Raw genomic sequence first — 22703 nt, forward strand, 5'->3', positions numbered from 1 at the left:
AGAAAGGTCACTCACAATGGTAAAAAACATGTAGCCTCTCTTCTAATAAATGTTTATTACAAAAACACAAATTAAGAAAGAAGTCACTTAAAAACACAGACACACGTTCATTCAGATTGTTGTCACAAACATATTAAATAAAACATTTGGAGTGGCTGTGATGGGTGCTTCAGTGTCGGTGCTGAATTTGACTTGACTTTGCTTTGAACTGGTGTGGTCTTGTGTTCACAGTGGGTTTATTTAGACTGAAAAAAACAAAAAAAAAAACTACACACAAATTAATTTCCTCAACATTTGACCAGTCGATCCCTCATCCAAAATTTCAGCCCTTTAATTTTTGACATCACTCAAGTTGAAGGTTGCAAAAATACAATGACAACTGTATAAAATAGCTAATTTGGACTTGATTAAAGAAGTCACTGATGCACACATAAAAAACAGACAAAAGGTTAAAGACGTTTTGAGTCCCGCTCTGCTCACACAAAGCTCTGTTAAATAAGGCTGATGGGTTTTTGGGCTGATTGTGCTTTTACAGTAGACGTGTAACTTTGCTAATGTTGGAGGGAATGACTATGTCAAAACACACACGTATGAACGCAGTCTTTTTTTTAAATAATGTAAACATATACATCTTACTGAGGTTATACCATTGATCCTCTTCATATTTTTAGATTTTGGGGGGAAAAAAGCATTACTGGAGCATCGTCCGGATGTTTTTTGGGGTGGACTCGTCGTTTAGATGCTTTGTGGTGAATCTGTGGAAGAGAGAAAGTTACATTTTAATATTAACTTCCACTCGTTATAAGTTTAGTTCACAACATATGCTTAAGTTTTACCAACCGATTGACGTTTTAAAACGATAAACTACAAAAAATGAATTCAAACAACTTGAAAAAAACGATTTTATTTGTTTGAGTTTCTTTCTGTAAACGTTTGTTCAGTGAAATTAATTTGTCCTACGCTCATGAACTCACCACAGCTATGTTATCTAAGTCTTCACGTGGCTAATATTCAGCATGAATGGAAAGAAAATCTGATAATTCACTTCGACAACAAGATCGTAAAGTTATGAAGGAAGTCTTGAATGAACTCACTTGAGAGCGTTGAGGAGTCCTTCTACGTTGTCAGCCGGCTGATCCTTCAGGACTTTAATGCAACCTTTCATCTGCGGACGGAACAGAGGAAAACACTGTTGCTCCGATTGTTCTGCTTCTGCACACGTGTGGAACTCACATCAATCTTGGAGGACTTGTTGAAGGCACCGTTAGGGTGGACGTGGTCGTAAAGGATGATGACCCCGACCATGACCCTCATGCAGAAAAGGACAGTGTCCTCACTGCTGAAGCGACTCGAGTATTCCCTGAAGGAGACGAAAGGAAAATTGAATTCTAATGAAGTCTCGATTGTGTTGGCTTCGCAGAACTCACGGTGTCTCAAGCATCACTTTGCAGATGCTCGCCATGGTGCTTAGACAGTCTGTCGTGTTCTCCAGCGGAAGAGTTTTGTTCTGCAGAGTCATGAACAAATCAAGAACCATTGAATAAACCTGAGTCACAAATACACCTGGACAGCTTCGATCCTGATCTTCCTCACCTCCGTCACGAAGTTTGTCGTTGTGTTACTGAGCGTCTTCAGCATGGGCGTGGCCTCGGCGTAAAACAGAGACATCCGATTGGCCATCTCGTTGTTTACTTCATTTTCAATATCCAACTGTCAAGGAACAAAAAGTCATCCTGGCTTTAGGCGACGTCACTGTGACAAGTCTCTCTACAGAGCGTCACCCACGTTCATGTTGTTTATTCGGTTCCGACTGATGGTCCTCCTGTAGTAGCTGAAGTCGTTCTGGATGGCGGGAATTCTCATCTGAAGGGAGATCAGCACCGTAAGAAAGATCGCCGGATCAAACTCGTGTCAGAGCACTGACCTTGAGCTCGTCGAATCGTAGCGTGAAGTGGAGGATCTCGGCGAACTGTTTGGCCAAGGCCTGTTCCCTCTCCAGGTGCTGAGTCGGCGCGTACGGGGGACATGTCAGGGTCTCCAGCAGACTCCGGAGAGCCTCCTCTGTAATCATTGAACAATCTCTGAGGAAAATGTCTCTTGAACTTCGCTTGAATAAACGATCGTACCGAGCCTGAGGGAGAAACTGTAGAACCTCTTGAGTTTGATGACGAGCGGGCAGACGGAGTTCCAGGCCTGCTCCTGCAGCTGATGATCACCGGGGTTCTGAATGGCCTAAAACGAAGCAGCACATTTTAAATCTGTAAAGACGGAAAAATAACAGGCCACGGTTGGAGATTGTGTTTGGAATACTCACATCTCTTATTTCCTGCCCAGCACCTTTGTACGCCTGCAGACCAGAGAGAATGTTCTCGGAGTCCTGAAGGACCGAGTTCACCTGGTTCCACACCTCGCGCTCTCCTTCTGTCGGTTGTGCATCTTCAATAACAAACATGGTGCGTCAAAACAAAAATAATACATCAGTTTAAAAAGATTTCAAAAAAATCTTTATCAACTGAAAATAAGAAAAAAAGACAATGGATGAAAATGAATGAGTAGGAAAATGCATGGAAATTTATCTTTTTGACATTTTCCTTTTATCCTAACGGACATTACGAGCAAATTTGTAACAGACTTCTTACATTTTTCCTCTTGTTCATAATAGCTTTGTTTTTCAGAGAAAATCTTGACTTTCAGGTTCCTGCTTGATTTTACTGTTTTTCTTTGTTGAACAAAGACTTTAAATCAGATGAGGACGACACTATAGACAATATATATTATATCCAGTGATCAGTCGTCCTCAGATAAAAGATTAAGACAAACTAAAACTTATAGTACACTAAAAATATATACAAATAGTGAACAGTTTGTAATTAAATTGTTACAACATCCATTTGATCTCCATTAGGGTTATTTACAGATGAAAAGCTGCAAGGAACCTTTAAATATATTAACAATGAAATCTTGTTACATTGACAGATGAAACATGAGCTGGAGTGGAAGATCATGCAGGAGGTCAGTAATAAGAAGGAGAGAGCAGAGGTCAAGGGTCAGCTTCATTTTTTAACTCAAACTGACATGAGAAACGTAATTCGTTTGAGAAGCATTTCAAGTAGTAAAACTTCGAAAGATTGACATTATATTCTTAGGCCAATTAAAATGAATCAACACAGTTATAACAAATTGGTATTTTTTGATAAATAATAGTTTCTTTTTTAAATTCTTCATCAATAACTGCAAATCTGTATGACCTACAGATGACCCCAATTCAAAAGCTAACCCTTGACCTGCACGACAAAGAAAGGGTTAAGTTAAACAAAAAGGTTTCGGGGTGGGCGAGGGGTGGCTCAGCAGACAGATGTGTATCAGCTATTCTCACTTTCAAAGTCAAGGAAAAAGTTTGGCCCCTGCTCAAGCTCAGTGCAAGTGAGCACTTTTAAGAGATTCCCCATTTGGTTTCTGGAAGAGAAAAACAGACGAGAAGGAGAGATGGAGAGTAAACGTCTGATGTGAAAAGTATTTCTATGAGAGGAGGAAGACAGGAAAGAAAGAGAGCAAAAAGTCAGAAAAGCAGATCCCTGGTGATGGTGAGAAACCTGCCTCGGAAAATGCATCATCTACCCCCATCTACTAATCTCTCTCTTGCCGCACTCGTTCCAGACTTACTTTCAAAGTCCAGGAAAAAGTGTGGATAGTTCTCTATTTCCCTTGTTAGGACTTTTAGCAGGTTACCCATTCCAGCAAACCTGATGGTCAAAATAAAGTGGTGAAGCACAAGAAACAACAAGTTTATTAAAAAAAAACAAAAAAAACATGAGATGATTTCACTAGACCATTTTGTAAACAGAATGTCACAATATCATTTGTTAATTAAATACATTTGTTATTGCAGTTGAATAGGATTCAATTATGAGTCCAAAACCATTGGTCCTACATTTCCTATGTTTGCATTAATTCAAGTATTGAAATCCTTCCTACAATAAAAAAAAAAATGTCAACAGTCAAGGGGGTTTTGCTAAACAAAATGTAAAAAGTTATCAACCATGTAATAGGAGGTATGATTGGGATGTCCTTTAATTCTTCTATCATGATAGTCGCTGTGTTCGTCCTCTTTTAAAACATTCGCTCACAACTGCTGACATTGATCTTGTCTTAAATGCTGGCATCTCTTAAGTTAAATAAAGTGCTATGTAAATAAAATTATAATTATTATCATTAGGTTCATCTTATAAAAATGACGTCGCTGGTCCAATTTGGCCCCTGGGCCTCTAGTCTTACACATGTTCTGTTAAGTATACATTTTAAGACGATCCCTGGATTGGCCACTGACGAAGAAGTTATACTGAATGGATGCAAATATACATGATAAAATGTGCCAGTCAGTAATAAACTATGTACTGTTTTAAAGTATGCATTTAGGTAAATCCATGAGAATTTTAAAGGTTAATTTTTTTAAATAAAATTCAAAAATACCTAGAATTACCTGAAAGAGTAACTGAGTTGTTGCTATTGTTTACACTTTTTACATTAAATAATTCAATGCACAATTTGTACTGGAATGAATCTCTCTGCTGTTTCGGTTTCAAACACTGTAACATGCCAAGTTTATATATTATTGTATAAAGTATTGTCTTCAGGTAAAAGGTTGCACCTGAGAATCCTCTTTTACCTGCACAGTCTAACACAAGATACTGCATGTTGAGTAAAAAAAAAAAAAGACAGTCAGTGTGCAGCACAGGGCTATAACTACTAAGTTTCATATTCCAGTCTGACACTTAATTTATAACAACATTCACAGCCGGATCCAGTGAGTCGTAGTTGAACATTCTTTTGATGAGGAATCAAACCGTCCAGGACTTAAGTGGTAGTGTGAAGCTGCGACAAAAGAGACACTGTGCTGCAACATGCACATGATGATCACACTGCGTTTCTCTGCACAGCCTCCAGCTCGCCGCAGATTATTTCCAAACTTGCCGCTCGATCCCACATCCAGCGTACATTCCTGCATCAACTGCACTTTCAAATCACAAATACTAGACGTCGAAAAAGATGCACATATTGAAGATCACCAATCGCGTGAAGTTCTGTTGACGACATGCGAGATTGAACCAGCAGGGGGCAGTACTGCGAAGCGTTTACTTCTATGGTAGCGTGACGTCATGTTGACACACGTGGACTCTTCTTCTGCATGGTTTCTACAGACAATCCCTAACCTGCGGCTACGACAGACAAGCTTGTCCAGGTCGTACTCCATGTAGCTCCCCGGGGTGCAAATAGTGCTAGACTAGCCATGATACTTAGACGGTACTAGAACCACTGGCCGTAACATTTTCTATTATGTAAAAATGTAATGTATTTAATCCAATCAAAACATGATCATATACGGCCTTAAACTATCGTACACTCCCCCACAGATGCTAGCTTTAGATCAAGCAAACCTTCAGCATGAACACCGATAATATAAAGAGAATTTCCTTGTGTCGTTGCCAACAGACATGATTTTCATATCCCAAAAAAAAGAACTAAATGAAAAACTGAAGCAATCTTCTCAAATAGACAAAAAAATGAATAAAGTACTTTACCGCAGACAAAACAAAAGGACATTTTCCAAACCATGTGTTATCATTATAGATGACTGGGTATATAACAACTTTAAAATGCTTAGCAGATGATTTACAGAAAAGGGTTCCACAACAAGATAGAGCCATGTGTTTATAAATTCAACAGAGGACTTGCATGTCGTCCATCTTGAGCCCTGAGGTGATCAGAGTAACTCCAGTTGCTGAATGTTACATTTCTTGTTTGTGTTTCAAACGCAAAGAGAAAACAGATCCACAAGTCTCCACCCAGAATGCATGAAATAACAATACATAACAACAATCTAATAATACGCTCAACAACTGATCCACAAGTCCTTATTTATTATTAGAAATATAGTATCATAATTTATATAGTAGTTTTTACTACTGAACCATGGCACATTTTCTTATTATTCAATTTAAGACAAACTTCTTCTATTCTCAGAGGGAAGGGAAGGATGACTGGGAATTTCCATTCTGCTCAATTCCTCTTTCAAATTCACACATCAATATTTCTGTAATGGATACAATGAAAACGGTGCTTTTTCTCGCAAGTGTTTGCCATCTTTACTGAAGTGAAACTAAGATTCGTGTGGTTGTGTTGCTGAAGTAGTAGAAAGAACCTTCTGTAGAATCAATGTTCTTCGGTGTAGACATTCTTCATGCTTCTTAAAAACTGCAACACAGCACAACGGTCTCACCGTAGTTTGTGCGTTGTAAGAAAACTGTAGTGTGTGACATCACAACGAGTAGTGCTAAAATGGCCTTCAAAGCTGCCTCGAAGTTCTGAAAGAACCTCTGCTACGACTGGAAAAAAACATGCTAATTATTAAAAAAAAAAGACCTGTGTCTAAACTGTCTTGTATTAAACCTTAACAGAAATCACAACTTTAAAGGGATTGTGCCTTAAAAAAGATGATAATGAAGGGATCTAATCATTTTCTAAAACTGTGAAAGATGGAATATACATGTACTGTGTGGTACTGTCTCAATTGTGTGGCAGTTAGAGGCGGGAAAAAATAAGTCACTGGTTTATTTTCATTTGCAGTCGGGTGATCCATAAGGGTATCTTTTACGTAAATAAGTCGTTATGGAATGTCAAATTAGAAAAGTGATGTAAGTGATGGTGCACAGTAAAAAAAACAACATGCATTGTTGTTTTAATTTGGATACGAAGGAAGTCAAAAGTAGAATTGTTGCTCTGGTTGAGATAATGAAAAAATATATAATTGTTTCAAAAATGATTTAATTTCTTGAATGAGCATAACAACTGACTAAGTAAAAGTTTGGACTATTTTTATTGCTTTTGTGCTTCAACTGATTCCACACCATCACTTAGTTTGTGGTTTTTCTTGCAACTTGAGTGAAATGACGCATGTTTACCTTCTCTGGTGCAGGAGCTCGGCTCGATGTCTATATCATCCGCTTTCTCTTTTGTCTCTGCAACACAAAAGGGGATCGAGTCGGTGAACCATGATAGTTTTGTAAACGTCAGACAGAAGTCAATGCACCTAACCTTACTTAACCTTTGTCACACTTCTAGATCCTTACCAAGTAAAAAAAACAACAACAAAAGTCTGACCATGATGCAAAGAGAATAGACTGTGCTTAAAATAAATATTTTGTCTTTGTTTTAAAACATGTTTTGGTGCAATATCTCACCAACGCACAATAATATTGATCCAAGTGATCTCTAGGTTCATGTTTTACTCGTATCTTTTTTATCTTGTACATGACCTATATCATAGTCGCACAAACAGGGATGAGATGGAAAATACTGAGACTACTGAGTGAATTATTAATTTGTGTTACTGTCGTGGAAGAGTCTGCAGCATGGAAACAAATATGCCATTTGATATACACGCACTGAGGATGAATTGTACCACACTTCACGAGCTAAAGAAATAGTGTTAATCACTATAGTAGATCAAGATTCAGCATTTACCACCAGTTAAAGGATAATGACTGTGTCAGATTATCCAACCAAGTCCAAATCAGAAAACAAAAAACTTTTGTTTACACAATCATGCGTATGACGGATTAATTGTCCTAATGTTACAGTGTAAACCTGTAGGGTTTATTTTAGGGTCAATAAGTAACAAAAGGCCAACAATCTGAAAGAGAAGTCATCACAATCCTAAAATGTACAACTTTTTTTTTTATGAATCACACCCAGTATTTTTCTTTCAGGGTGCAAGACGAAAGAAAATGTACTCGATGGATTGATGCCTGGAGAGATTTGGGTGGTGGCTGTCGTACAGAGACCTTTGGCACTCCTCATGGAGGTGCAAGGAAGTGTAGCAAGTAGATTTACTTCCACATCATGCACCATACACGCACTCATGCATGCAAACACATAGAAAGCACATGCAGACCAAACATTGCAAGGGGTTGAAGCAACTTATTTTTCATTTTCCATTTCTCCTTCCCTTTTAAATGGAACTGAAATTCTTCTCACACCACCACTCTCTCTCTGCTTCCTCTTTCCATCGCAAAAACAGACAGATCTTCCGGCCTGCGTGACAGACTGACAGAGATGCCAGACAGGAACCTTGTTTACAAACTTAACAGAATTCAGTCACAAATTTAGAAGTTGAATAGTATCTAAAACTAAAATGTAGGACCTTATTAAGAGCACCTGTTCTTAAACAAAACAGAAAACGGGACCAGTCAATGGACAGGAGATGGAAATTTCCACGCGGCTCTAAAACAAAACCCATTTGTTGTAAAGTGGTTTCATTAGGTGTGATAAGAAAGTAGGTGAGCCACAGGTCCTGTCATTCAACCACCATAAACGTCTAATGACATAAGATCCATGATCATCTGAAACTTGAGGTGACATTAAACAGGAGTTTCTTTCCATTTCATTTGAAAAACAAAAAAAGAAGGTGAAATATAACTTCTCAGTCGTATGACATGACTTGATAAAGCTCTCTCACAGTGGGGTTTGAACAAAGAGTACAGTAAAATGTGACTCATCAGACTCAAAAAAACACGCAGAGAACAGTTGTAACAGAGGAAGTGCATCAATATGACAGAAATACATCCCAAAAGTGACGGACAAAAACACTTAGTTCTCTTTGTTACCGTTTATAAAAAGGGGAAGGTGAGTTTTGAAAGCTGCTGTCACTTCTCCTTGAAAGAGAAAATAGAGCAAAATAAGGAGATAAGACAGACAAGTGTCTCAATAGCTGATGCAATGGTGCAATAAACGAACACCATCACCGTTTAGAGAATCAGCTACACATGAAAAAATGGCTGCACAAAAAGTTTTAATGTTTCCACACAATAATCAATACACATATGTGTAAGTTAGAAAGTCAGCTTCACACCCAACTACATTCACTAAGCCATTTGCAACAAAGTCATGGTATCAGAAACCAACGACTGGAACAAATCCGGTATGCCACGACAGAAGTGGACTAATGCAGTGATACAACTTTGCTCCGGTGTCTCGTGTCCAGCAGTGATGTAAAGCGACAGCGCAAGTCAGAGAGAATTTGTCAAACCACGGCGAGATGATGTCGAATGAGAAGAAATGGAGTCAAGGTCGACACACTGCACTGTCGGCCCAATAGTTTCTTGAAGGTGTGAAGAATCAACAACTGCACTTCACTACTTTTATCCACGGCACAATCATTTTTACAGATGCCACCCAGGCACAAAAAAATAATTATCATTAATTCATAATAATAATCATATAATAATTACCATTCACAACAAAAGCGCTACCATTGATCCTTGGCGTCATACTCACATTAGCTCTCCAATCAAATAACATAAAAATAACTTCAGAATGTTTTCTACGTTTCAATTTGGTCTCGTCTCTGCCGTCGTCAAGTTTTCGTATTTGTCGGCACGGCAACAAGGATTATATTCTTTCAGCAAAACACCAAACCTACAGCTTCCTCATTCACTGCTTTATACATTTTCTTAGAACATTCGGCATTGTACCCAAATACTATGCTTTGAGGGTCCCAAAGTACAGTGATCTTTTGCCAACTTGCAAAAAATAAAGTGCCAGTAAATACCAATGCAGATTTGCAACCAACACATTCGTTTTTTCAGGCCTTTCGGTGACCTTGACCCCTGAGATAGATAGAACACAAGGGTTAACATTTAACACATTCTCACACTACATAATTTCAATTATGAAATGATTCATGATTGTGATAGGTAGACAAGCTATGATTTATAACATTTATTTCATATGGCGATCATGGTTAAAGACAGGTTTATAGGCAGAGCCAGGAGGATTTATTATTCTCCAGAACCTGTGCATGTGCTGGCCCGGATCAGAGCTGTGAGTTGGAAAAGGCTGCTTTATACACTCGATCATTTTTTTTTAAAGGAAGAGATATTCAAGCTACATCAACAATATACCTAAATGTTAAATAGTATATCTGAAGGATTCAAATTTACTTGAAGTAACGCCAGAATATATCATTTAGTAATTTTCTGAGGACTAAACTAATTTCCCAGGTATGTTATGACACACTGGGGTGCAATGACAGAAGCGTTCAATCTTGTCGCATGAAGACCAAATGATTGAGTCAGAAGGGAAGCCTGGCAGTAAAGGGTGGGGGAGGAACACGCACATCTGTATTAGAAGCATCCCTGTGGTTTCACGCAACCTTTAAAGGGGTCACACAAGGGTTACTACTCAACAAGGTACTCAATAGGCAGTAATGCTTGGTGTGCACGTGTGTCACAACTCTGGAAGCATCAAGCTATTCTGCATAGCAACAGCTGATGAAAGATAAGAGCTTTGACACAACCCAGTGAGCTTTAAGAGACCATAAATATTTAGCCATTATGCAGCGTTAAAACTCTTGTGTTCACTGCAGCGTCACACAAGATCGTGATATTCCAAGTGAGATCAAACAACTAAATGCACCATCAGTTCACTCTCAATTTTAGATCCATGCACAGCAATTGCTTATGAAGGTAAAAAGAGTAGCCAAACAATCTACAACCGGATTCAACAAACTTTGCATTTATTTTAAGAAATAAGTTATATACTGACAACTGCAGACCAGTTTGAGCAAAAAAACTGATGCCAAAAAAACACTCACACACACAGTTGGCCATGATGTTTACTTATTTAACTGTGCCATGCACTCCACCCCCCTCAATGAAGATGCCACCGTCAGTAGTCCATTGTCAACCGTGGAACTTGCAAACGGGTTGAGCCTGATATGCAACTTCTGGAGTCTAAATTTACCATTCTGATAAAGAAAGAACGGATGATTTGCATTTAATCGTTTCATATATTCCCAAGGTATAGTCCACCTAGCGTAAAGATGCATTTATAAAACATTAACTTTACAAGAGTACATGTTTATTATTTAATGTGTGTATCTTAATTTACTTTGGTTAATGGTGGTGAAAGGGAAAATAAAAATAAATACCAGCGTCCTGACATCTGTACAAAGATGCTAATTAAATATCCAACTAAGTAAGTAAGTCATTTTTATTTGAATAGCGCTTTTCCAGACCAGTGTCACAAAGCGCTTAAACAATCAGAACAATATTCAATAAAGTACAATATATACTTTAAAGGTAAAGATAAAACTGATAACACAACAGGAGTTCCAGAAAATCAAGGAAAAGCCTGAACAAAAACTACTAACTAACTATAGAATTATTCGTACTTCCAATGTTCACAACTAGTACTTTTATTTTCCCACCAAAGATCTATCTCATAGTACTGGTTTGTGGAAGTAATGTTCTAAGAAAAATTAGAGTATAACAGTGTGACCTAATTCAGTCAAATTTCATTTGGCTCAATTTTTGGTCATGTTTGTCATGGTGTAATAATTTAATAACATTTGTCTAAACTAGTATAGTTTGGATTTTTTAGTGATGAAATTACCTCTTGTTAAACGTGCCTCCAACAACAAACAAAAGCAGCCTGATGCATAAATTCACACCAATGTGAGATGTGGAAAAAACTCTACTTCCTGTTCTTTCTCACACACACACACACACGAAAAGAGAAAGGGTCAAGAATCTTGCCACTTATGCAAAAACATCATGATTGGCCTTGGCTTCGGCATCCATTCCTGAAATTGCTGCACTGTTTTGACGGGCCAGGGAAACAACACTTCAAATTGGGTTAGGGGGACTGTGTCTCCCTCAGGCTTCCCTCTCCGGAGCAAATGTGACAGCAGGGCGTGTTGGGGGGGTGGGCGGTGGGTTGAGTTGAGTGTGAAGTGAGGTTGGCAGCGTTATGTCCTAATATGGACACGGACTAGGGGGGTGAGGGGGTGCTGGAGGAAGAGCATGGCTCTGGCGTAGAAAGGGGAAACCTGCACCAACACAATGGCAGTCTCGCGTCGCTCACGTCCCACACACCGTTCCACTGCACATTCCTGCACTTTTTTTCCACCATCATCGTCAGGTTATTACGTATATTTTATCAAAAAGGTCAACAAAAACAGATTATTGAAAAAAAAAAGAAAAAGATTTAGATTAATATACCTTTAAAAAAAATATATATCTACACGCATGGGCATTAAAAAAAATATTTAAAATTTTGAGGAAATTATTTGCTTTAGGTAAATTTTTTCCTTAAATGAAGAATGTAATGTAGGTAAGTAAGTAATAGTTATTTACAAAGTGTATTTTTAAAAAGAAAAGAACAGCTAGTATTGGTAAATAGAAAGCTTGATTTTAGTTCCCTCTCACATTTACTTACTATATAAAGAAAAAAGGATAAAAAAAAATAAAGAAATATTATATGTATAACTATTAAAGCAGGCAGTATTCGCTAATATTTTTGGCTTCACCAGAAAGCTCCAGTTACAGACATTGCAACCTGAAAAAAAAATCCAATTTCCTGATGTTACAAATTAACGTCCGATTAATTGATTTATTTCCTGGTCCCACATTACCCTCTGAGGTCACAGTCCAGCCCAGAGAACACAGTGTTACTACTAAATTAAAATAGCATTAATGCATTTCCAGTGGAAAGATGAAAACTGTCACTGACACAGTAAACATTTGGGTCAATGCTAAGAAGGCTGCTAGCATAAATAAAAAAGCACCAAGGGAACAACGAGGCCAGGAAGATGCATAAACGCCTGACATCACAGAGAAAGAAAAGGAGGGATTGGTATTTCAGGGAAGAAGCATAGACAGACGGCCGGCTATGATTTCGCTGTGATGCAGTCGGACTTTAGGCGAAGAAATTCCTCCTACGTCTCTTCTCAATGACAACTCTGTTCTGCCAAACCCGGCATATCAACCCAACTGCAGATACAAAGGGAACCATGTCTGTGTGACTGGGGCTTGTGTGAAGCTACTGTTAGTGGGTATGTGAGAACATCATGAAATCTAAACCACAACAAGACTCCGCCTTTCCTGGGTGGAGGCCATGATGATATGCTAAGTGAGAAAAAAAATCCTCCTCTGTGGAAAAAGAATGAAATAATAAATGCAAGTATGTAATAACACACACTTCACAAGAATAAAAGATACTTACGTCCATTTTAAATACAAAGTTTTTCTGAATTCCAAGTTCTAAACATATTCAGTGTAAAGCGACATCAAGGGGGATTTTTTAATAACTTTATACATAACAGGAGTGTGAACACCCTGATTTTCATATATTTATTGTACATGTATAGATACTTACAGATTTAAAAAATAATTAACAGGGTTTGCTTTGGAGTCCACTCATTAATTTACAGTAAAAATCTGGTCTGTGTTGTGGTTTTACCTCCTGCATTGTTTAACAAGGATGAAATGAAGTGTGCTAATGGGATTTGGGACACACTTGGAAGGGATGTTAGTCTATATATTTTAATGAATTAATCACACAAACCGTTTCAACACTTATTAAAGCATCTTCGGTTTGAAATACAATACACTTATTGTTTCAAATGCCAACTTTTCAAACAGACAATTTAAGAAGTGCTATACGCATTATGAACTGAACCTACATTTTCAAAACATTAAGCAAGTGCATTTCCTCAGTTTGACCTCCATACGAGTTCCTCGACAAAGAAACACGCCGAGTTTATTGTTCACTGTAAAAGAGAGAAAGTAACAATACATGCTGAAGTGGTAAAGACTTTCCTACCAAAAACAAAGCTATTTTTGGCTTGAATGTTGGCTTTGTTACAAGAAATGTTTTTTTAAAAGTGGTCGAAACTTGACGTTCCCGGACTCTCAGGATTCACTTGAAATACAAAGGCTACTCTGAAATGCAGAAGTCAAAAAACACTTGTTTGCTCAGTCATCCTCCATCTTCGGAGTGTTGCTCTCTTGCATTACAATATTTTTACTCCATTTCCTTCCCCCTGGTTTCTAAACCATAAGATCACAGATCCATGGTGGGAACATTTTTACCTTTAGAGAAGCAGAGTGACTTGTTGACAATTGAAATGTTAAAAGGATTTTTTTGTAAGACATTTATAAAACAAAAAGACCAACCACCAAATGTCCCAACAAACTTATTGGACACAAATGCAGCACACACTTATGAGGTAACAGGAATGGCTTTTACTAGACACAAATCCAAACGTTATCTAAATCGCAATATGGCAGAGGGCAATATCCAAATTGTTGGATTAGAAGGACAGAGATAGATCGACCTAGAAATGATAGTCTCGAGATGTTTCGGATGAAGCTTCCATACACGGATCTCACTGACATGCACATTTGTTTTATCAAAACGTGTGTGTTTGTTGTCATTTTATTAATCTAATTGTTGTATAGAAAAAGGGTGAGAACAGAATAGGTGATCACTGTTTAATCCCACTAACAGACAGATTGATCATAATCCAAAGCATTTATTTCCATTGTAACATAGGACTCTTTTTGTGACGACAAGGCAGAAAGATATACTCTTACTATTAGGATAGTAGAGGTAACTTACATAAATATCTAACAAAGCAGCTCATGTAGCCTTCAATCTGATGTCTTGAACCACTATAAAGCAACACGGATCATCTGAATGAGCACACGGGCCTGGTTCCTGACAGCTGCCTCCTAGTACACCCTAATATGTGTGCGATTTCAGACCGTTAGCACTTGAACAACAAACAGCTGTACGGATTTTGGCACCTGCTAGCATCACAACGTGGACCTGTGGGTTGAAATAAATTTCTTCCACATCCAATGATATATCTGCACATCAACCAAATGGGATATGTAGGCACACGTTAAATTTAGAACAGCTGTCACTCCTGTAACAGGAGATTTTTAACTCACTTCATTATTTATCAAAGCGCTAATGAGATAAGATACCGTCATGGTTTTCATAGACAACAGACTTTAAAAGCAAAATTCTTTACAGTTGAGTTGCTTGATGTATTGAAAATATATCTAAATAAAACATAATTTCTACAAATAACTCTAGATATTGAACAAACCTATTATATTGATTTATAAGTTAAATGTTGCTGGGAAATATTCGTGCTTAAGTGCACATTTGTATTTAATGCAATTATGAATGTCTAACTCCATTTGTGAATGAAATTAGCAAAAGGCGGGAACTGCTGCTACCATTATGACAATAATAAACTTTTCTAAAAGACACAAACACCTCAGAGGCTTGTTATTAGACCCTATTTAGGCCATGATTAATTGATATGAAGAGCTGTTAGAGTATAAATAAATAGTAAATTCAAAGACCTCTTGATTTTATCGGACCATCAGAAAGAACATTATTTTAGATGGACATGATCATCACAAAAATAAAATGTTATGGTAGGTAATCACTGTTTAATCCCACTAACAGACAGACTGGCCAGCCTAATCTAATCTTATTTAATCTTCTTTTCAATAGAATAGGTTATTACTATTAGTAATTCCTTAATTTCTAGTCTTTTGAAAAAAATTGATATGCGGCATTTTTTTTTTAAATGTGTATTTTAAAAAGGTGACCCCTTTGGGATGCACAAATGTATTATCATACCTCCAAAAAAGGCGCATTTCACATGATTTTTACTCAACACAGTTGAAAATCAAATCAACACCACAACCTTCTTGAAAATGACATTTGTTCACAATCAGACCGCAAGAGTGCCAAGCTTCTTCTTCTTATCTAGACACTAATACAATATTGAACGACAACTACCACATTTTGATAGATGAGAGTTGGCTAGCCTCTTTGATTGTATGCCGTTTGTTTTTAGCAATAAGACTCCAGAACAACAAGAACATGTAATCTGTTTATAACCAACACTTTCTGAACATTCAATCATTACTGCATTCAAAACCTGTATTTCAAACAGGCAGATGCCAACAAAAACAACCTCCTTGGCTCAGATAATCAGACATGATTATTCAACTGGTAAAAATGTGGATTGTTGTTATTGATGCAATGTAAACATTAGCTCTCACACAAAGTTAAACAAGATGACAAAGATAAAACCATTCGGCTGAATCCTGATGGTATTGAAATACTAAATTAAAAAAAGTATAGCAAAAAAAATTGGGTTTCAAAAAAAGTTTTGTCTCTAGAATGTCGCTAGCGGGGAATTCTTTTGAGCTAATTCCCCTTAACAAAAAAACAAGAACTTGTGATCACACTCACACTATTGAATTGAGAAAAAAAGTTTTACCACCAAGTATCAAGTGTGGTGGAAGAATTTAAAAGTTATTTTGCTTTTTTTTTCAGATTTAGTGACCTCAAAAAGACATCTGCAAAAGAAAATAAATTATGTGTAATACCTACACATTTAATTATCCGAATAATAAGTTACACAGAAGCAGCGTAAAAACACAACAAACCTGTGTGACATTGTTCTGATTCAACGATGGTTTACCAATATTATTAATAACATCACAACCTTACCACTAACAAAGAAATTCAGTCTAAGGTGTGTTTTATAATATTTCAGGTCACCTGTTTACAACAATAAAAAAACAGCTTTTCTCAGACATCCTAATGATGACTGCAAAACTTCTTCACTTTGCTTCGTACACTACACAGTAAATGCCAGGATGCAGAAAGACATTCCAAACACATTAACCCAAAAGGGATCAGGTTCATCCAGAACAGCTATTGTCACACATGCCGAAGTCAGAGAATTCTGCTAACATTCCACAAGTGCTGCAATACCATCAGAAACTGCTCTGTTGCCGTGCAGCTGTTGCTATACGTTCACGACACACAAAAGGTGTGCCATTGTAGTGAAATAGGACAACATTGACATTATTTCAAATCAGATAAGAAGCCATCCATGCAAACTAAACAACATAAGCTATTTTAACTTATCCTTGTGTAAATCAAGGATCAATGATAGCATAACCTATTATTGTTACAATCTAGATAATTAAACTATTAAAGCAACCAAAACATTTATCGTGACGTGAGAACAACCTGGGAAAAAAACAGGATTTTATAATCTATAGTTTGGATTCAAATGTAATGAAGAATGTGTGCAGACTCCAGTGTTTGTCCCGGTCTTGACCCTTTAAACACATATTTTATTGAGTATTATTTTTGATTGTTTAAGCGGTTTGTGACCCTGGTCTTGAAAAGCGCTCTACAAATATAAATGTCTTACTTACTTACTAAAACAATGCCCTGTGGGGTAGAATGCAAAACCAGGAGAAACAGCTGTTGCTGTCAGGCATTTACAACATTCTCACACCCTAAAGGCACTTTAACTGCACCAGAGTGATGACTTCTATACGTTTTGTTTTGTTTTCTCACAGAGAAGCTATAAAATGGAAATATCTTCTTCACATGGATCTGTGAGCGAGGAAGCTTGTATGGAGCCGTTCACTCCATCAAACGAGTCAATGTTTTTGGTTGATGGAACGACTTTCAGTTTTAAAATAATTCGAGAAATGAAATTACAAATCCATTTGGACTTTTGCTAACTTTACTTGTTAGCTTCAGCGTCGGTTGGCTAGCAGAGCGATAGAAAAATGACCATAAATCCCATAAAATAAAGACGCTCAGAGTTAAGTAGACGCCGGTGGCTTTTACCACTTTTAAATTTAAACTTAAACAGGAATAAAAGTCAATGTAACGGATCTAAAACAGCTATGAGTGAGCTAAAGTTAGCTAGCGGGTTAGCGCATCATCCCCCGGCGTTACCCTCCATGTGAAGCGGTTTGACAGTGAACAGTCCACCGTGTCCAGGTGACGCTATTTTTTTTATTTTTAATCGCATACCATTACTTTAAAAAAAGAAACTCTATCCATTACATATAACTCACCGGTTTTATCTTCGCGAGAAGGACTTTCACAGCCACAGCAATGGAAGTTTTTTTGGTCCGCGCTCTACTTTCCGCGACCCTGGCAGCCACAACACTCCTTCCTGAGCGAGGGGAAAGTCGTGAAAATATAAGTTAAGCCCCGCCCACCGGCAAGTTGATTGGTCGATTTTAGGGACAGTGCGCGGTGAACCAATTAAATCGCTCTTTGGTTCTTCGGCGTCCAATAGGATGCGACCATCTAGCTCTCCCTATACAGTAGCTTGCAAAGATTTTCTGCTTGAAAAACTCAGTCATTGATGCGAACAGTGTGATGCACAAGCGACGCTTATTCCTTTGTTTGTGTGCAGTTATTCGTACTAATCTTCAACCTTCATATTATTCATCTATGAATCCTGAAAGTAGGTGTTAGGAATTCATTACCACAAACCAGGGGGGCAAGTCTAAATACATACATGTAATTGTATCAGAAAGAGTAACAAATCCACAGACTCAATAGATGAACAATGAAAACAAATCTCTTTTTATGAAGGATAACACATGGTTAGGAAAATGCTTTCTGGACAAGTTTGTGGAAAAGTGGTACACTTTCTTTCAAACATTAATGATCTAATACAAATAATGGACTTGAATTGAATCAAAACTAGAATATTATGAATCCACATGGCTAAAAAATACGTTTTAAAAAACAAGTAATAAAGCAGAAATATCTTGGTTATAATACGGTGACAAACATTATCTGGATTTTGATGGAAGATTTGTAAAAAATATTGGGGCTCTTAAAGGTGATTACACACAACATAGATTCAAACATCCGACATGTAGTAACTAGCCTGAATAGAATGTCAAATGCATGTTTGTGCTGCACAGAATGAAGGTTTGCACAGTCAGCCCTCAGGGCTGCAATGTAAACCATCAGACCATCCACACACTCAAAGCTTCTAAAAATGTCAAGACTTTGCACAAAAAAACAAAACACACACACATTTTCCCATCAAGGCCAAGAGCTGTGCAGCCCATCCAGGCCTGAAGGCTTAAACCTTGAGTTAGAGGTTAGAAGCTTCTTCTGTGAAGAACAGTCAAGGGTATGCTCAGGGTAAACACACCTCCACAAGACTGTTTGGCCTGGCCAGGTCAGATGATGGGGGTCAGAGTACACCCACGCCTCTCGCTGCCACAACTGCTGGTTGTCATAGAGTCGGGTTTCCTTTCCAGGAAGTTTACACACACCCACACATCAAGACTTGATGATTATTTAAGGTGTTTTTCTACATTTGAAGAAGATATATTATCATAGAACTCCATTAGAAAATGTGTTATCCATTTGTATTTGATTTTCATGTATTTTGTCCATATGCAAATGTGTTTACTAGCAAATAAACTTGGTGATTGTAACCAATAAAAAGTGATTTTATGGCCTTTTATTATTTTATTTTATTGTTTTCCTGTCAGTGCTTCAAAGTGTTTTGACCTTTCAAAGTGCAAAAAAATACAGAGGTTGATTAGGAACTTAGGGAAATTCTCCTTATGTATGGTTGTGTATGTATTATTATTGTACTATTGTTTGTTGTTAAAATAATTTTTATTTATTTATTTTTAAACTCGTAGGTTAACTGTCCAAACGCGACCCCTGCTGGTGACTAACTGTATTGTTTCGCTACTAATAAGTACAGTAGATGAAAAGATGTTTAATTTACATGTCTACGTTGGTAGATCTTCAGGAATTGTAAACTATTATTTAAAATGTACTAATCTACTTTACAGCAGAACACAATACTCGCGTTTTTGATAAAAATAAGAAAGGAAAGTTCTCATTCTATTAGGGTTTTTACAATAAAACATCATAAGAGAATGTTTAGAAATAATGTGACTTTACTCTTCCAACACAACAAATAACAATTAAACCGGGAATATTCCACATACGTGACATTCTTTAAAATGGAATAATTGAGGTTCATCTCATTTTCATATATATAACGTGATGATACGTAGGGAAACTTTGAGCTATTGCTAAGTTAATAAATAATTGACGTCAACATTTTTATGTTCATCTGTAGTTCTCTCTCCCACATGCAGTTAAGTAACAAACCACTAGATGACACCAACACACCAATGCCTAACAGGATTTAAAACAGTTACATTAAATAAGATTTCCAAACAACAACGAAAACTATAATAGAAGATATCTATTTTGAAATGTTTGAAACTACAATACTTAACTTAAAAAAGCAACATATTTATGACATTCTTGAAGAAATTGGACGGATGGTTGTGCTTAAATACACAGCAAATTTCTGAAAATAGAAACATGAACAAAACAATTTTGATAAAAGATTTATCACATTGTCTGGGACACGGTGTTTAATTTGGATTAGAAAGAAGGCAATTCACCTTTTACCAGATCTATGAAACTGTATCTACAAACCTTTTGAGTTTATTTAGATATGAATTATAAATAGCTGAATAGCAAGGTCACTTAAAACTATTGGCTGGTAATTGTAACAGACATAAATAGAGTTGTCTCCAGGTGAAAACAAAGCATCATTTGTGTTGCCATTCTCTTTGGAGAGAGCCGAGCCTCTGTGTCCATATCTGGCCAGAGTCCAGCATGCTGTTGTCGCCCGGGGCGTCATGGCCTTGTTTCTCACATCTCTCGCTCCTCTGCTTGACATTATATAATAGCGGACGTATAAATATTTGATTGCAGTGTTCATCATAATCCTTTCCCTTGTGTTCACAGCCTGTCGAACATAGGCCGGGGAGGGTGATGTGTCAGCGCGTCCTCTTGTAGGTCAGAACATTACAAAAACAAGAAGAGTAAATGTCAACCGGGCTTTTGAAATTGTTCTCGTTTCCCCTTTAGAGCTGCTTCGCTGAGACAACTTCATTACAGCTTCTAAATGTTAGATGAGATATGAACCACGAACCTTGTGTGGCAGGCTAAAAACGGCTCACACTTTCCTCAGGTCTGCTAACACTAGTCTAAACTGCTGTGTGTATTTCCAGTGGCCTCAATTTGTAAATGTGACCACAGCAGAGGAGGCATCATCGTACGAGTCAATCTTATCGAGCCTCATATTTGGGGGAAAAAAAGCCCCCGGTCTTGCCAAAGGCCACAGTGTTTGTTTCAATACTGCTGGTTACACTTTGTCACCATTAGAAAGGTTCCACGTCTGCAGGCAGTCGTCCCAAATGTTTAGGAAGTGCAGTAACATCATCATACCCACAGCTATTTGTGGGATGATGCAGACCATGTTTTTGCTGCTTTGTTACACCCATGGGTCTCGCTGAGCTGTCAGACTAATTGGCTTCTGCTCTCAAACTGAAGTTTGCAGTAAAGACACACACACAGGGACACAGATCCAGAAAGTAAACAGCTTCTCTCATAGCTTTGATCCAGAAAGGTGCCACAATTTGATATGTTTTGGACCTTTTTCTGGACTTTTTATTGAATGATCTCAGTCTCTCCTTCCACTTGATCGAAGTAAAGGTCCTTCTTCACCTTCTTTCTAGATTCCCCAATAGGGTCATAACAAAAATCACCCTCTATATTCATGCATATCCTCTTATCTGCTTACATGAACCTCATTGGCTAAAGCTTTCTGCTTTAACCTGACGTCTTCATTATGAGCCTTCCCTCTAGTATACTTATGTACTACGTTATGTACCTCAAACATTTAAAGCATACAAACTGATTTATTTCCCTAAAGGTATTTGAGATGGAAACTAATGAATGGGTCGCATTAATCTTAATTTTCATGTTGCATGCTTTTAATTTAAGTGCTGTGAATATAAATAATTTAAACACACATATTCAAAAGTCAAATTAATTTGTTTAACCTTGACCTAGAGACAAAAAAAGGAACACATTTGTTTTCAGGCCTTTGGGTTACCATGACCCTGAGATAGATGGAAAGAGATACTTTTGTGCTTCTAAAAAGCATTATTCCTGATGTTAATATCATTTACATACAGCTCCGTATCTCTGTTTTACTGATACCCTTTCAGGAGCCAAGGTCACAAACAGGTAGGTTCCCACATAATTTGATATGATGTTTATCCTTTTACTATTTATGTTTGTAGGTCACATGTCTTCCATAATGTGATTGTCTTAGTAATGGCTTGGTCTAGATGATTAAGAAAAATAATTGAATTGTTTTGTTTAAAATGACGTGTATGGAATAAAAACAATATGTCCATAAGAAGCGATCGGCTGTGGAAGATTCATGAAGCAGTGTCATATTTTAGAGCTCGGTAGAGGGCGCCATCAGTTGAAAAGGATCTGAGGTTTTTAGCTGTTGAAATAATATATTATACAGGAGAGAGTGACATTTAGTAGAATCTTAAAAAAGACTCCATAAAGTTTAATTAAACCATCACTATATAGTGTTTTATTTGTATTACCTTATTAAGTCATACTGTGTAGTCACAAGAGAGATAGAACTTATTTTGAAACTGCTAAATGTTAACGAAACCCTGCAGCTCAAGGATTACAAATAATATTTAATAGATAATACATAATGCTGTGTTTCTGAAACACAGCTAAAAATGGCTTTAAAATTTGAAAATCAAAACCAAACAATTAATATTTTAAATTATATATCTGCTTATTTCTTGCGATTCCTAGCGTCAAACTAATCCACATGGTGGCGCTGTAGCAGCAGTCAAACGATCATTAGGGGCTGTCTTATATGTTCCAGGGTTAAGATTATTTAGCAACCAGTTTCAGGACAGAAATCCAGTTGAGAATCTTTAGCACACTCCATTTATTTTAAAATGCTGTCTGGACTTGACTGAAGCCTTTTTTTTTACAATGAAACTGTCAGATTATACAGACTCTCTTTATGCTCGTATTAGGATAAATCATTCAGATCCCGTTTACCTCGACGGAGTCTCGTGTAGCCTTAATATCATACAAGCCTACAGACCAAGATAAAGCCACGGCTG

At 37.3% G+C, this 22703-nt stretch overlaps 1 protein-coding gene across 2 annotated transcripts; it reads right to left on the bottom strand.

Annotated features, from left to right (window-relative positions):
• Positions 1-40: 40 nt before the first annotated feature.
• fam49a (family with sequence similarity 49 member A) lies at positions 41-17863 on the bottom strand. Of its 2 annotated transcripts, none has more exons than XM_087805486.1 (12): positions 17760-17863; positions 6960-7016; positions 3377-3456; positions 2315-2436; positions 2127-2232; positions 1925-2061; positions 1786-1863; positions 1594-1710; positions 1428-1507; positions 1234-1360; positions 1095-1165; positions 41-755 (listed from the first exon to the last, which is right to left on the bottom strand). In XM_087805486.1, exons 3-12 carry the CDS (start codon positions 3447-3449, stop codon positions 692-694), a joined length of 975 nt encoding a protein of 324 aa, XP_087661612.1. In that variant the 5' UTR covers positions 3450-3456; positions 6960-7016; positions 17760-17863; the 3' UTR covers positions 41-691. The 2 variants fall into 2 exon arrangements, with proteins under 2 accessions (XP_087661612.1, XP_087661613.1); XM_087805487.1 differs by lacking the exon at positions 3377-3456 and adding an exon at positions 3664-3743.
• Between the last annotated feature and the right edge of the window lie 4840 nt (positions 17864-22703).

Source organism: Callionymus lyra, chromosome 13 (genome assembly GCF_982586985.1).
Source record: "Callionymus lyra chromosome 13, fCalLyr1.hap1.1, whole genome shotgun sequence".
In the NCBI taxonomy this organism is placed as follows: Eukaryota; Metazoa; Chordata; class Actinopteri; order Syngnathiformes; family Callionymidae; genus Callionymus; species Callionymus lyra.